The 17,605-nt window shown below is 37.4% G+C and overlaps 1 protein-coding gene across 1 annotated transcript in view; it reads right to left on the bottom strand.

The window, feature by feature from the left end:
- Positions 1–17,605, bottom strand: part of dnah2 (dynein, axonemal, heavy chain 2) — a 521,611-nt gene that overhangs the window by 226,643 nt on the left and 277,363 nt on the right. Inside the window, exons 33-36 of the mRNA XM_039749646.1 lie at positions 14,393–14,518; positions 8,536–8,646; positions 3,416–3,604; positions 2,395–2,498 (exon numbers count right to left, since the gene is read on the bottom strand). Coding sequence (XP_039605580.1) covers positions 2,395–2,498; positions 3,416–3,604; positions 8,536–8,646; positions 14,393–14,518 — 530 coding nt within the window. The remainder of the gene's footprint in view (positions 1–2,394; positions 2,499–3,415; positions 3,605–8,535; positions 8,647–14,392; positions 14,519–17,605) is intronic.

Genomic DNA, 17,605 nt, shown 5'->3' with positions numbered 1-17,605 from the left:
AGTAAGTTTTTATGAGATATTTCAAATTCTGTACGCCTCATTACAGTCTCCTTACTTTTCTGATTCCCTAGAAAGTTTCCCTATTTTGCTGAGAATTCTGTCCCCCTTCTTTTCTTTTCTCACAAGTGGTTGACATTTATGGCCATCTTGCACACTCTGCATCTGACGCTTATCTGACTGCTTTCAAACAACTCTATCCAGTCGTCTACGCTTTGAACAGGCAAAGCATTGTTGTCCTCATACCAAGAGCACACATGGGTGTGAATTTCAAATCCTTTTAACATCTTCTGCCCACTAAAATGTACAACACTTCATTGTTCTTTGGTGCATGATTCTGTAGCAATCTCATACACTGTGAGCAAGATCTACAGTAGCCGCAAGAATAAGAACACTAGTGCTGCAAAATGTCAAAGAACTACCTGAAAAAACACTTGGAAAGATGAAAAGATGGAACATTTTTGAAAAACTTTCATAAAACTTTTTGGAATTGGATAAGTGTTTATGGACACATTCCCAAAGGGTATAAATAATAAACCAAGCTATCCATTACTCACAGGCCCTTGACTAACATTTGAACTCTGAACATTTGAAGTCTTTGAAAAGAAATAAATCTGTAACAATGAACTACAAGCTATTTCTATATAATCTAGAGTACTAGGTACTAGTACTGTGTTAGCCATTATGGATGTGGTGAGAAGTAAAGCAAAATGACACCTTTTATTGGCTAACTAGAAAGATTACAATATGCAAGCTTGGGCCTGAGTTGCCTCGAAAGCTTGCATATTGTCATCTTTCTAGTTAGGCACTAAAATGTGTCATTTTGCTTTACTTCTCACCATATATAATCTAGACAAAGCTAAACTGACACATGAGGTGAAATCATCTGTAAAGTTCCAAACTGTTGCTGGCATCATGTACTTTAATTTTAATTTCTCATAAAAATGCATATATGTTTGAACAACTTCCAACAATTTAAACTTGGAAAACCTGCAGGCAGATTTAATAATATTCTCTGATAAGTATATTTCATACAAAATGACATTTTCCTAAGTCTAAACATTTTTGTTTTTTTGTAATACTGAAGTTTATTTACTTGTAATTTAAAGCAGAACTTCATAGATTTTGATCTGTGCAGTATTTTTGAATGGAAACTTACAGCTTATAGCATGGAAACTTACAAGTGAAATTGCACAAATAGCCTCAGTTACGCAAGGAATCACAGCAGCTGTGTAGTCTGTTAAATCTCCTCCATGTTATTCATGCATATTGACAACATCATCACCTTAAGCATTCAGTCCCTCAGCACTGACTGACTTTTGTTGCCCCTAAACAAATACATTCATCATCCATCCATCCATCCAGTATCCAACCCGCTATATCCTAACTACAGGGTCACAGGGGTCTGCTGGAGCCAATCCCAGCCAACACAGGGCGCAAGGCAGGAAACAAATACATACATCATTGTAATAATAATTTTCAGTTTCCTTTTCCCAGTGAGGGATTCAGTGGCAACAAGCTGAGCTGGGCTGACCAGGCCTTTCCATTCAGCAACGTCCTTCAACACCTTCTAGAGAAACTCTGGACACCCCCCATATCATCTCTTTGGTGTGTCCTGGGTCTGTCCCTCAATTACGGGTTGCCCTAATGACATGCCAGTCCGTCTCAGCTGGCTTATCTTGATCTGAAAAAGAGTGATTCTCCTCCAAGCTCCTCATCCTGCAATGGCGACGTCACCCAGCAACCCTGTGCAAAAGTCTCACTTAAGATGATTAAACTTGAATTTGCAGTGTCACCACCCAAACCTCATGACCCATTGGAAAGGAATGGAGATGTTGACTGACTGGTGCTGTAAATTTAAATATTCATCCAATAACTCAGCCCTTTCAACACCTTCACCCAGTACAACTTCTATAAAAAAGCCATTGTGCAAATAATTGGTCGACCTCACGATTGCTTCTACCATCACTGGTGAACAAGACCCTAAGGTCTATGAACTTCTCTGCCTGGTACCACTCATTTCTAAATTAGTAAATTATTTCTGATTTAAACATATTATACCTAATTCACAATAAAATACATCATTATAAAAAGAATGCTTGTCATTTTGTTGTAAATACTTCAGAACACTGATACATGATGCCAGAATAAAGGATACGAAAGCAATGAAAGTGCTCAGATACCACAATTAAAAATGAATGAAGTGTTTTACCAAAAGGTGTCTATGTAGGCAAATGGTCCTAAACCATTATTATTACTATTATTAGTAGTAGTACCGTTACAATTCAATTTATTCATATAGTTCATATGCAAACCAATAACTAGCTTCTCAACAGCTTCACAATGTCCAATAGAAACAATGAACATTATTTTGCTGAGTATTTATTAAAATCCTACCTGTCAGTAAGCGGTGTAATGACTAAGCGTCCAGAGTTGCCCAGATACTCATACCCATACTGGAAATGAGTGTTAGTCTGTCTGATTACACAGTCGTCGACATCCTTTAACCATAAAAAAAAGTTATGATTATTATCTGAAGGTTGTCAGTAGTACTTCAATAGACCACAGTTCAGAAAATACTTTTAGGTTTTAAAAAGTAACTGTTAACAAGGTACAATTAAACAATGAACTGTATATTAGAATTCCAAGATAATAAATTCTAAGTCAAAATAAAAATAAATTAAAGTATGACTGGGTTACACTCAGTGCAACTGTTGATATAATTCAGGCTATTGGGTTACATGCATCCCTTTGTAGAAAACAGTACGGAACTCAGGATGGCCAACATGATGGCCACTCTGATGATTATACTTGAAAGACGACGACATGAAAACCCAGAACTGTTACACAGTTACCCTCCAACAGTTTCTTCAGATAATCATGGGCATTAGCTACATGACAAAAAAATGTTCATATTGTATTTCATTTTTTTAAATCACAAAACACAAACTAGTTTCCTCTGCAAATAAAACAAAGTTTAATAAAAAAGAAAAAAACAGTAATTTGGCAAAACATTTTATGACACATCAGAAAAAATGTCAAGATAAAGAACATTTATAAAATGAGAAATAAATAACAAAGCGGAGAGAAATCCACTTTGTATGTTTTCATTTGTATTTAAATAAACACATTAATTAATGAGACTGAGAGGGATCACAATTAACAGTAGATTGGTAGGGTTATAAAAAAATACCAGATTAAGAGTTTGTAGTTCTATTCTTCTACTCTACTTCATTTACTATATATATATATTTTTTAATTCTAGGCTTTTTGTTGGAGATTGTTTCATTCCACTTTGGCTGGCGCAAAATTTCTTTTAATGATTCTCATAATGAAAGATACATACGTATACTGTATATCTTCTCCTCCACTTATTTTCAAATGTGAGTTTCAATATTAGAACCAAAAATATTGTTACCTTGTCCCAGTAAAGTCGGAGCTGACTGAGCCACTCAAACGCAGTCACATCCATGCAGCCTGACTTGACCAATTTATCAAGGACATCCCTGGCATGAACTTCCACTGTCACTAGCGCCACGATTTTCAGACGCATAATTTTTGCCAGGTTTCCCCGAATTGCTTCTGAGTACTTGTTAAGCATTGACACCTGAATAGCAAACAAAAAATTAACCAAGAGCTACACTGTTAGATAGATAGATATATAGATATATGGACAGACAGACAGACAGATATATATATAGATATATAGACAGACAGACAGACAGACAGACAGACAGATAGATAGATAGATAGATAGATAGAGTCAAAATATAAGTAATGGTGATTTCATTGCTAAAAATGCCAATACAAGTCTAGAGACACAATTGTTCAGCTGCATAGTTTTCATCAGATATACACACATATGTGTCTCCACTCTAACTTACTTCATAAAGTATTTCTTCAATGGTGACTACTCACTATGTATCTTTATTATATTCAGCCCAACAAAGTATATATTGACAGATATTTTTAAAACTGCAGTACTGACAGTTAAAACGATTTGTTCAAAAAGCCTGAGGAAAGATTTGACCTTGTGGTTTTAAAGTGAAGCTCCTCAGCTTCAATAACACTTAGCTGCTTTAGGGGGAAAAAAGCATCTCCAGCCAAATCTCTTTAGATTTGCATGAAAAAATAACATTGACATTTATAATCACAAAATTTACCATAGCATTACCATTACAGAGTTATTAAAATTTCCTTTAAAAATTCAAAGGGAAATGTAAAACACATGTACCTTAAAATGTTAATATACATTTCACTGTATTTTTCAAAATGATGCAATATTCAGGGGCATTATTGTAATGAGTGACAATAATAGAGTAAGCAAATGAGATGTCTTGTATTAATGAGAATCTAAATTTAGTGCTGCAAGCTTTAAACTTAATGTGCCGAAGGGATTGGGGAAAAAGGTAGAGTAAATAATGAGAATAGCTGATTTAAAGGGCACCTATTCTTCTAAGCATGTTTGATATTAGAGGTCCTTGTTATCTGGATGGATAGGGGAGAAGGGTGGCAGACTTGATTTTCATAAGATGTAGTGGCATTGTGTGTCTGACTAACAAGCATCTCATTATTTGTATTATAATCTATAAATGCAATGGACATTAGGTATTCTGTTACACATTTGTTTAAATAATGAACACACAAATATTCAAAATCATTTGGTTAACATGTTTAACAAGTACAAATGTAAAAGATAAACTTTTCAACAGAAGATATAAATGATTGCAAAACAGATTTTAGATTTTGTGACTAGATGCTTTATTTCGCTTAGATTGCATTGAGTAGAATGGTGAAGTGTTTCAGATGCAAACAGCAACTTGTACATGTTATATAATTTTACCAATGTCTGTTATGGCTTTCTGTGTCTGTAGTACTAGTAGTAGTATTGTGACATGTCTGATTGCATCCTCACTACATATCTCATTTTACAGCATATAACATCAAGCACCATGGATGGCATGCCATTATATCATAGGGCACTCTCTGGTACACACCCACGCTTTCTCATGCCAAGCCAATTAAGAATATCCATAATCTAAAATAATACATAAGCAGACAACTAGACACAACAGATTTTTAGGGTTTTACAACGTGCACCTTCACTGTGTTGTACAGTAAGCAGTATGAAACGAGTTATGCTTGCAGAAAATAGGCTAGCTAATTTTAAGTCATACCATTCAGGCGGTGAGCAGTTTTGTTCTGAATGGAGACCATTTTAAGACCAAACTGCGGAATGGACACAATGTAAGTAGTGCAGTAGACTGTGCAGAGTCATAATTTCATTAGCTACCTGATAATGGCTTCTGTGTTTTTCCCATTGCTTTATGACCTGCTAATTTCTTTATAATATTCTATGATCTGCTAGACTACAGAAAGATAGCATCAAAATTAGACTTGCAGTGAAAACCTTTCAAAAAAAGTCAAAATACAATGTGACAAAAATATATTCAGAGAGTGTTTTCCTTTGACATTATAGACAGTAACAGTTGGTATGATCTTTCACATGTAATGAGTCACCAGGCAGACAACAAAGTGATTTGCAGGAAAATCTACTTGGTCATCTCCAGTCCACAGGAGGCAAGTCAGTGATGCTGTTGATTGTGTGTGTGTGTGCTATGACTGTGATGGAATAAATGTTAAGTTGTACAGAATTTGAATTGATTATCATTACTTATCCCGAACATAAACATTTAGCCTCAAGTTGTGCCCTGGACTGTAGTGATTTCGAGACTAGATATCACAGAGCTGCCTGTGTTAATCGGTGTGAATTTCTCATTAGAGTCACTCATTGGTATCAGACATATATAAACAAAAGACCTGTGTGTGTGTGTGTGGAGCAGTCCGTTCTGTTCAAGCTCAACCATAGCCACTAGATGGCGCACACATGCACTTTTAAATTTTTTCAGCACTTGCACGCACCTCACTTCTCATTACGAAAGAGCTGTGTGCAGGAAACAACAATGCTATGTTAATGACACAGATGAAGAGATGCAATATTGTAACGAAGCAATTGCCACAGCTCAAAAACATGCAAGTGAAAAACCTCAGCAATGGAGGGCAAGTCTTGTAGTTTTCACTAAAAACATTGTCCATCTGGAGGTATTTTCTCAAGACAATAATAATAGGAGTCATACGGCTAAGATATGGTATTTCCAGTGCCTTCTTACGAAAGCCAGTTGGGCAGCAAGCACAGGTGGGTCGACATCCTCTGCCCCAGGTAATTCTTAGGAGTTATCTGACTCCTCTCTAAGTTCATGAACACAGTAAAACTGCTAGGGTGACTTCGGGTTGTTTTCTTTTTTTTGAAGACTACACACAACTAGTCATGTATAAATTCAAAATGTGTAAAACTTCCTTGAGATATAAAGTATGTTTTTGCTTTAGATCAGTGGTGAACAATGTCAGTCCTGGAGGCCGCAGTGGCTTCAGATTTTGTTCCAACCCAATTGCTTAATGAGAAGTCAATTATTGCTGATGAAACACAATCTACAATATAAGAGTTAAAGCACTGACAAGCTATTAAATTAAAATAAGATCTGTTATTGGCAAGGGCTGTCTTCTGATTAAACAACTGAGTTGGAACAAAAATGTGCAGCCGCTGCGGCCCTCCAGAACTGCTCACCCCTGCTTTAGATGTAGACCACCCGGTACATATTATTTGAAATGTAAAAAAAAGGTGATTAGATAAATACAGGTTGTTTGTTAATAAAAACCTTCTTTTTTTCATGTTACAGAGTTCGGGACAAACAGGTATAAAGTTGACAATTCCATGTGATTTTAATAGTGAAATAAATGGTAGCCACAAGGCAAAGTATCACATGTAACAAAACCTATTGACCTGACAATACAAACCACAAAAGAGATCAAAGAACTGTTACACAATGCATTTTGGATTGGAATGACTTTACAAACGTATTTTACCCACACTTGAAACTTGCTAACAACAATGAAAATGTGCCCTGAGCATGAATTTTAATGCAATGGCAAATACGTGTTACTAGGCGACTTACTGAAAGATCCAGAGTACATCATTCAAATTCTGTTCTGGGCACGCGCTGGGTGGATTTGGAAAATTCTCTCACAAACCTCATTAAGTTAACTGGTAAAGATAAACTGACAGGTTTAAGTGTTTGCCCTGTGAATGACTGGCAACTTATTTACAATGGGTTACTTCCATGTACTGCATGATGCATACAGGATAATCTTTGGCACCAAATGGAAAAAACAGATTCAAAAATAGACAAAGAACGGATGTATCATATTAGTGTATGTCATCAATCTGTCCGTTTTGTGACCCCTCTTACCCAGTGTAGGGTTTTGAGAAGACAGAGCCTACCCCAGTTACAGAAAGTTCAAGGCAAGAAATATACCTGGGCTGGGTGCAACCTATTAAATATTTTATTATATTTAATTATTTTTTAAATTGTAATAAGCAAAGTTAACTATGTGGAGGACCAGATTATCTTTAGCTGCTGATTGTTTCCTAAAGAGGAGATCACTTGCCATGCCAGTTGCTTAACTGTAAAATCTGTTCTCTCTTGTCTTATATCAATGTCTTATATTACTTCAGCTACTCTACCTTATGAAAAATGGTTAAAAAATGACCCCCGGCTTTGACACCCCCTCACTGATGCTGTTGTCAACTAGCACTTTTTAAATCAATCATTCAGTATAGATAGGCTTGAGAGCTGCAATCAGTCAAGCCATTTTTGACTGGCTACTTATTATTATCGTATGTTAATGTTATTGTATGTTTGGTGGGTAGTATAATTGGATTTTTCTTTAATATGGTTGTGCACTGTTCTAAAGTCATGCTCTTCTGGGTGTCTTAAGGAGTGTTCAGACCCTACAGTATGATTTTTTACCTAAAAGGCTTTATTTAAAATCTCACTATTTTTAACATTCTCTTTAGACACCATTTTGTATGGGCAATGAGTACTTCTACTTTGTGGATTTCATGTAATTAGATAGATAGATAGATAGATAGATAGATAGATAGATAGATCCCTGAAAACTCTTTATTGAAGCTTTTCGTTTTAATTTTCTGGCTTAAAAAGATCTTCTTTTTACTTTTGACTTTGATTTTGGTTTTGCCCTTTATATTCCAAGGAAAGATAGGATTTCCTACGAACTTTGTGCATCAAGCACTTTGAGCTACATTTTTTTGAATGAAAATGTGCTATATAAATAAATGTTGTTGTTGTTATCTCTGACTACGCTTTCTCTTCCTGTGATTGTCCTTCTGTGTAGCTCAGGCAATACAGTGTGTTGGAGGGGTGATATTTGATTATGACTACTGAATGGAGCTCTCAATATACAACGGTGTAAGGCTTATTTATTTACTAGATGTGCACTTCACTGATCCCTCTGTAAAGGCAGGTTATCATGGCAGTTATCACAGCATTTAAGCTACATTCTCTGGGTTTAAAATAAGTTTATGAATTATGTAACTTCTGTGATATCATTAAATCTTGACATGGTCTTAGAATGATTACCTTTGAGCATTAGCAACCCACACACAAAGAGTAGACTTACCTGCTTTTTTCTCAGGCTTTTTAGGGCTCCTTTGTCTGCTCTCTCTTTGGTGGTGATCAAAGACTTGGTGACATCAGTTGTCCATTGGATTTGACTAGAGGTGATTAGCATCTATCAAAGAATAAAGCAGAGTAACTTGAAAATGTATTTAATGCTAATGATCAATGGAATCAGCTTGCAAACGATAAAGGTCCTTTTGCAACAACTGCTACATACTGGAATATTTTTCAGCACTATGTGGAAGCTGCAGTTATAGTGTTGTTGTAAAGCAATTTGGAAGTTTGGCCTGCTTCAGTCAGGGATTAAAATATTGTTTAAAACAGGACCAAATTGACTAGGACATGGCCTTAAATATCCACTTAGAAACAATTTCAGACCCATTTGCTTTCCTGATTTTGCAGATGCTATGAATTTCCCATACATATAGATCCAGAAAAACAAAATGGAGGCTGAAGACATACATCTAGATATTTCTTTTCCATCTGTTGCTTCAAGACTAGAGTTGAATTAATTCAGTTTACCTCACAGTGACGTGTAATTACCGCATACAGTGTGCTACACTCTGCTCTCACTAATTAACTGAAGGCTTTGCCACACACCTCATTTGTAGCTGGTGATTATTTCATTTTCTAGAATGTTTTTCTATTCATTTTTGGCTTTTACTACTCATAATTTCAGAGCTCTTTAACTATTACAATGTAGATGTTGAAAATGTATTAAGCCCTTAAAGCATTTTCTTTTGAGGTCATTTTATGTATTTTTGAATTTCATATCAAATCGTTACAATTGAATACATCCTATTATTTACTTTAATTGCAATTTCATTGTCAAGATGCAACTCCTGTTTGCTAAAGGGCTCATCCTAGAAGTCACACCATATGACACTTGATAAGCAGATGCCAAGGGCCTATCTTCTTCTGAGGTCCGACATTCATGGGAGTAATTGCATGTCATTTTGTGCGTTTCTGGTAGCAAAATAAGTAGCAAATACCCTTTTTATATCGAGTTTGGTTAGCATTCTGGTTTTGTTTTATTTTCAATATTATTTTGAATAATTAACATTTTGTGGTTGCTATTATTATTCTGGTTTAACAAGTTTGCTTTGGTATTTCGACCTACAAATCTTCTCCTGATTCGCTCATCAGCTTCTTTTTGTAGGAGGGTAGTTTGGATTTAAAAATCAGATGGGCTTTTTCTGTGCTGCAATCTAGCTGAACTCTACACGCTTCCATATGACATTTAAAAGAAATATTTTTTTTTCTATTCTTTGTTCTTTGTGGTAGAACGCCATTTTTAAACACTATATTTTCCTTTACCTACACAGCTTTTATTTCACTCCTAAATGGGGGTCTTTATGTTGCTGTGTTAATGCCCAAAAGGAAGGCATACATTCTCAAAACAGTGTAAAGGTCACTCTATCAGTCGGCTCACTGAGGTTGCAGTAGATGTATTCAGACTTTTTCCAATCTGTGGTGTCAACGCAGTCCTGTGATGTTCCCTCCATTTTGGCAAACAGTTATAGCATCATAAATGGCTTTCTGCCCTTTGCTCAAAGTTCCTTCTGTTATATTTTTGTCAGGGTTTCTCCCGTGGCTTATGTTTAAATTTATTTTTTTTCTGTCTTCTTCATTAAATTTACAGTATTGGTCATTTTTGTTAATACTGTTATGCCCATTTATTATTATGTAGATAAATGTTTAAGGTCTAATTAGTTATGCTGTGGTAGCACTACTGCTTCACAGTAAGGAGACCCCCGTTTGCATCTCGGGGTCCTCCCTGCTTAGAATTTGCATGTTCTCACCATGCCCATGTGAGTTTCCTCTGGGTGCTCCTGTTACATTCCACCAATGAAAGACATGCATGTTAGGTGGATGTTTGTGTGTGTTTGTTCTGTGATAGGCTGGCGCCCTGTTCAGGGATTGCCCCTGCCGTATGTTTATTTTTGTTATTTGTAAATTATTTGCCATTTATTTATTATTTAGTTTCAGTGTGTGTGACTGTGTTCTGCTAATTTGTAGGTGTATCCTCAAGAGGTGGGACCACACTTATCTCACCATAAGGGACCCCAACCCACCAACCTCAAAGAGCAGGCAGGCAAAATGAGTTCCTTGTGGTTCATTGAATGTGTGTCAAGGTATAGAGTTGTGTGAGCATTGATATTTCTTTCTTTTTTGATGGGTTTCTGATTTTTACTTCTGTTTATTGGACTGGGACTGGGATTTTGGGGACTGGTTAACTCTGGATTGCCTTTAGGTAGCTCCTTTTTCTCTGGTTTTCAGCCTTTGCTATTTGTTTTTGATGACAGAAATATATTCATTTATAAAGATTGACTTTTCAAGCTGGAGATTTACTGTCCCTCAACTTGCCAGATAAATTTATTAATATTTTTTGATATTCATGATATACTTTGGGGCACTACTAAATTTTTGCCAGTTCTGCATGTTTTGTGCTTTGTGGGCTGAAGCCACCTACAGTTGTGCTTGAAAGTTTGCGAACCCTTTAGAATTTTCTATATTTCTGCATAAATATGACCTAAAACATCATCAGATTTTCACTTAAGTCCTAAAAGTAGATAAAGAGAAACCAGTTAAACAAATGAGACAAAAATATTATACTTGGTCATTTATTTATTAAGGAAAATGATTACATATTTGTGAGTGGCAAAAGTATGTGAACCTTTGCTTCTGGTGTGACCCCCCCTTTGCAGCAATAACTGCAACTAAACATTTCCGGTAACTTCTGATCATTCCTGCACACTGGCTTGTAGGAATTTTAGCCCATTCCTCCGTACAGAACAGCTTCAACTCTGGGATGTTGGTGGGTTTCCTCACATTAACTGCTCGCTTCAGGTCCTTCCACAACATTTCGATTGGATTAAGGTCAGAACTTTGACTTGGCCATTCCAAAACGTTAACTTTATTCTTGTTTAACCATTCTTTGGTAAAACAACTTGTGTGCTTACGGTTGTTGTCTTGCTGCATGACCCACCTTTTCTTGAGATTCAGTTCATGGACAGATGTCCTGACATTTTCCTTTAGAATTCTCTGATATAATTCAAAATTCATTATTCCATCAATGAAGGCTAGCCATCCTGTCCCAGATGCAGCAAAACAGACCTAAACCATGATACTACCACCACCATGTTTCACAGATGGGATAAGGTTCTTATGCTGGAATGCAGTGTTTTCCTTTCTCCAAACATAACGCTTTTCATTTAAACCAAAAAGTTCTATTTTGGTCTCATCTGTCCACAAAACATTCTTCCAATAGCCTTCTGGTTTGTCCATGTGATCTTTAGCAAACTGCAGACGAGCAGCAATGTTTTTTTGGGAGAGCAGTGGCTTTCTCCTTGCAACCCTGTCATGCACACCATTGCTGTTCAGTGTTCTCCTGATGGTGGACTCATGAACACGAACATTAGCCAAGGTGAGAGAGGCCTTCAGTTGCTTAGAAGTTACCCTAGCGTCGTTTGTGACCTTGCCGACTATTACACGCCTTGCTCTTGAAGTGATCTTTGTTGGTCGACCACTCCTGGGGAGGGTAACAATGGTCTTGAATTTCCTCCATTTGTACACAATCTTTCTAACTGTGGATTGGTGGAGTCCAAACTCTTTAGAGATGGTTTTGTAACCTTTTCCAGCCTGATGAGCATCAACAACTCTTTTTCTGAGGTCCTCAGAAATCTCCTTTGTTCGTGCCATGATACACTTCCACAAACATGTGTTGTGAAGAGCAGACTTTGATAGATCATGTTCTTTAAATAACACAGGGTGCCGACTCACACCTGATTGTCATCCCATTGATTGAAAACACCTGACTCCAATTTCACCTTCAAACTAATTGCTAATCCTAGAGGTTCATATATTTTTGCCACTCACAAATATGTAATATTCAATCATTTTCCTCAATAAATAAATGACCAAGTATTATATTTTTGTCTCATTTGTTTAACTGGTTTTTCTTTATCTACTTTTAGGACTTTAGTGAAAATCTGATGATGTTTTCGGTCATATTTATGCAGAAATATAGAAACTTCTAAAGGGTTCACAAACTTTCAAGCATAACTGTAGCTTCCTAGGTTCAGGCTCCCCTGGGGTGAAACCTGTTTTTGGGCATGTCAAGTAAACTTCTGACTTGTTTTTGGGGAAATCTTTGAAGGCCCCATTTGGGTCTCATGCATTATTATAACACTGTTCTCACAGTTAAGAGACAGTAGGTTACCTTTACTTATTCAATACTTTGTGATGAAATGCAAGTCCACCCATTATATTAACAGGTAAGTAAAAGTTGCCATTAATTCCACAACAAGTATAGAAAAAGGATATACATGTTTAAAATAAGACAATGTCTCCATTTTAAATATATAATTAAGGTGAAGATAGCCACAACCAGTCTAAGCAGCTACTTTAGGCAGCTTCAGTCTTGGCAGAAGGATAGCTGGCACACTCAAAAATGCTTTTGTAAAGTTTGTAAAGAGCAAGAACTTTGATGAAGAACTTAATGAATCAAATGTTATGTTGCAGATAGACTTTCATAGTATGCTTTACAATAAGCACCAAAGCAAGAGTTAGGACAAGGAAAACTGCAATACAGCTAGTCCCCAGGTTACGGACATCTGACCTACAACATACGAACGGGGCTGCAGCTGCGACACATGCGCCTCAGTAACTGCCGCTCCGTCATCTTCTGCCTGGGGACGCTGCAAGCAGTGGCTGGACGGAGGCGATTTCGCTGCTCGCGAAGTGTAGCGTCAACTCGGGCGGCTCCTGGCGGCAAGCGGTTTCACTGCCCGCCTACTACACACGGCTGCCTGTTCATTCTAGATGGGCGGCTGGTAATGCTGCAAGCGGTGACCCGGTTGTGCCTGAACGGAGGCCACTGTGGGTGAACGGGGTGGCGGGGGGTAGCATTGTAGTGTGCCTCGGATGGCTGCATGTTGAATGGGGGCGATGGGGAGGCGGATATAGCAGGCAGCATGCTATAGTGGAGGTGATTGTGAGGTGGGCTGGTGAACCACCCCTCGCTGCCCCCATTCATTCTCAATAGCAAGCCTGTTTGTACTGTTACGCACATAGCAAGTTGTCTCTTGTCAGTACAGGGTGGTCCAGATCTAATTATGCAGATACAGATCGTCTCGATGACTTTGATTTATGCAGGGACGATTCCAGTTTGGTGTGAAGACGATTCTTCAAGTCGTCAGTTTGCACACTTCTCAATGGTCCGGGATTTTTCGGGTGATTTTCTATGTTATAAACTGAAGTTATAGCGCAATGAAAATTGCATAATTAGATCTGGACCACGCTATACATCAGACGTGTTGAGGACGGGTGCCTTCCTGCTGTGATAGCGTGTACAGTGCTGTGCAGAAGAGCTCATCTTAACCTTTTGTTTTCACCCTTCAAGAATGTCTCTGAAACACAAATCTGATGCAAGTGCTGGTGATACATAAAGAAGAGAAAAACCATCACATTCAAAATAAAGTAGAAATAATAAAAAGGTCAGAGAGGGGTGAAATTCCATCATTCATTGGCACAGCACTTGATTACAGTCGGTCAACAATAGCATTTATTAAAATAATGTACCTGTTCCAACTTACATACAAATTTAACTTAAGTACAAACCTACAGTCCCTATCTCGTACGTAACACAGGGACTGTCTGTATATGATATGATAGCTAGATAGATGGTAATGTTAATTGCTTATCTAAAGAAAAACCTAGCTTTTCAAGCATCACTTAAACATAATACCAGTACAAATCAATTATCAAAACATGCCTGCTTTCCTGTGCACTGTGGTACCAGACAGACATTTGCTTTAAAAATCATCATTTTATAGGAATGATGATGCAGCACTGACCTGTCCTGGCCAATCCTTGACCCATTTGTCTCGTTTTCCAGTCATTTTCTTCAGAGCCTGGCAGCAGTTTTTAAGAGAGTCCTTTAGAGTCCACCGCATGGTCCTCTCAACATCACAAAGCCAAGCCTTGATAACACAAACAGTTGACAGTTATTGGGAGAAATTACAAATCATTTCCAATTCTTACACCTTATTAGTGTCCTTCATTGTTTTAAAAACAACAAAAAAATATTAGACAGGAAAAGAGGTTTCATAAGCAATTATCTTATGCAGGACAGGATTCAGGTAAGTTGCATAAGCTGGGCCACAAGCACTGATAATTTATTAAACTTGATTCCCAATATCAAGTATGGTGTAAAAGAACCAACACTACTTGGGTTAGTGTTGTGTGTTGACCTGGCATGAAAAGCAATGAGATTGAGATTAAGTGCATAGTGAAGTGCAAATAATAAAATTTTGGTTGCTTTTATTTTTGAATTTTTCTTTCAGTTAACTGAACACCAATAACTGGAAGTAAACTACCGTTTATCATAATTTGTGCACACATATTATCAGATGTTTTTGGAACCCACAAAGTGTGGTTTTATCACTTAACGATTCAAATGGCTTTCATAAAATGTACTCTGTTACAGTCAGTGCATTAAATGTAAGATGTATTACCTTTGAGGAATGAGTAACCTGATGCAATACTTAAAAAAAACCTGCGTTACAGAAATGTGTTAATATTGAAGTTTATTCTTGACACAACAACAAAAAACAACATAAACACTTAATTTTAGATAATTATTGCACTTGTTTCCAAAGACGTTGCTTACTGGGGTTGGTAATGTCAGCCACACAGGTGTTCCGGCTGTCTAGTGACATGTCTAGTGACAGGTAGTGCAATCAAGTGAAAAGAATGGAACAAACAAAGTATACCAAAGAAGAAAAAGTAATACAAAAGTAACACATTACATGTTATAATAAGTAACTATATAGCACATGTAGTTGCTTTTTTTGTAAGTAAGGAATAATGTACTTTTAAAAGCTACGTTCCCGACACTGGTTACAATATACCCATCCACACCATGTTACTATTAGATTGGTGGTGTAGCATGTAAAGGCCTTATTAACATTTCACACAAGTGAAAACTCAGTACCCAGAGTACCCAGAAAACACCCAGTAAGATAATGCTTGATGCTCCCTCAGTCTCTTGGATAATGGACCACCAGACCAATAGCAGTTTGTGAGGCTGAGGGTCTGTGTGTCAAAAATGGCGGTGTGTAATACTTGAACACCTCAGGGAACCGTCCAGCTTCTTTTCCCATTTTCTCCCCAAGGAACAGATTTCCAGCACAATACCATCTACAGAAATTTTCAGATGCCTCATCCATCATAGGCTGTCTGAATAATAATGGAGATGTGTCTGAATACAGGAAGGCTATGGAGGACTTTGTCTTGTGGTGCAGGGACAACAATCTGCAACTCAACATCAGCAAGACAAAGGACTGGTGGTGGACTTCTGACATGTCAAGAAGCTTCTGAGACTAGCCACCATTCAGGGGGAAGACATGGAAATTTATGCAGAGCTACAAATACCTGGGGATTCACATAAACAACAAACTGGACTGGTCTGACAAAACAGTGGCTCTGTACATGAAGGGCCAAAGCAGACTATACTTGCTAAAAAAAACTCCGGTCTTTTGATATGCGCAGCAAACTGCTGGAAATGTTCTGCCAGTCCATAGAAGCCAGTGTGGTGTTCTATACTGTAGTATCCTGGAGAAGCAACCTAAGCACAAAAAAGCACAATGCCTGAACAAACTTATCAAGAAAGCCTGCTCCAACACAGGGCAAACTCTGGACACACTGGAAGCTGTTGCAAAAAAGAGGATGATGGCAAAATTGGATGCCATCATGAAAAATCCCCTCCATCCCCTCCAGGAGGCGCTCTGTTGGAGCTCTTTTAGCCACAGGCTCATTCCACCACGGTGTGCTAAGAAGCACCTCTGGGGATTTTTTTTGCCCAATGCTTCCTCCCGATGTATTTGTTAAATTTATTTTTATTTATTTATTTACCTACTATTTGATTGATTGATTGGTTTGCTGTATTATTTGCCCTGTGAGTCTGTATTTATGTTTCTGCTGCTGTATGCATCTGAATATCCCCATGGGATTAATAAAGTTTTCTAATCTAATCTAACCTAATCTAATCTTGAGAATATGTAAACTATGTGCATAGATCCATGAAGCAGCACCACTGTGCCAACATATCTTTCCATCTTTAATTTTGCTAAACCCATTTATAATGTGTGTAGTCTATATCACATAAACAAATAAAAATAAAGCATTTACACAATAAAGCTGTATGGTGCTGCAAACAGGATTTACGTTTGTGATAGGAAAGATCCTCACATCACTGATATTAGTAAACAATATCTGACAACAAATTGCATTTCCTTTGTTTTCACAAATATGTAAAAAAAGAAAGAAAAAACACAATTTGTTCCTTTATCTAGCTACGCATGTACTGATCCTACTCAATTGGATTGCAGGATTACAAGAAGCTGAAACCCCTCTCAGTGGCAATGGACATAGAGCAGGGAACAAAGCTGTGTGGAACAACAGAGAATTAGTGGCAACACTCGCTCATGTGACAGCATACACTCTTATTAGTCACCATTTAATCTAATCCACTCATCACTAAGATGTGGAAAGAAAGGATGTAACCAGAGGAAGCCACAAAACACTTTGAGGAGAACATGCAAAGTCCCCTTAGACACCACTGGGTCCAGAGTGCTGTGAGGAAATAGCACTCTTGGTGTGGATTTGTGTGTCAGTGTGCACCTTCTTCAAGGGTCAGTGTGGTTTTTTACTGGATGCTCCAATTTCTTCTCATAACCTAAAGTAGCATGGATTAAAATGATCAAAGACACTAAACTGGCCCTTTGTGAGGGATTGTGGGTGGACATGAGTGATAGCTTGGTGTTCCATCAATGAATGGTTCTTGTCTTGCAACCAGAGCTGACTTTATCTTCCTAACTGACTTTAGAAAACAGAAGAATAGACACACATTATGACAATTATGCCTTTTATCCCCCTTTTGCAAGTGCCCTGTGGTCCTTTCAATTATTTTCCTCTTACCAGTGTTTCCATTATATGCCACAGACATATTGCTTAGGTTCATTGTTGAGTCTACTACAAATTGCTAAAACTGAAACCAACAAATCTAT

This window comes from Polypterus senegalus, chromosome 3, assembly GCF_016835505.1.
Source record: "Polypterus senegalus isolate Bchr_013 chromosome 3, ASM1683550v1, whole genome shotgun sequence".
In the NCBI taxonomy this organism is placed as follows: Eukaryota; Metazoa; Chordata; class Cladistia; order Polypteriformes; family Polypteridae; genus Polypterus; species Polypterus senegalus.
The sequence above is the reverse complement of the archived record's forward strand: the minus strand, read 5'-3'. Positions and strand labels throughout refer to the sequence as shown.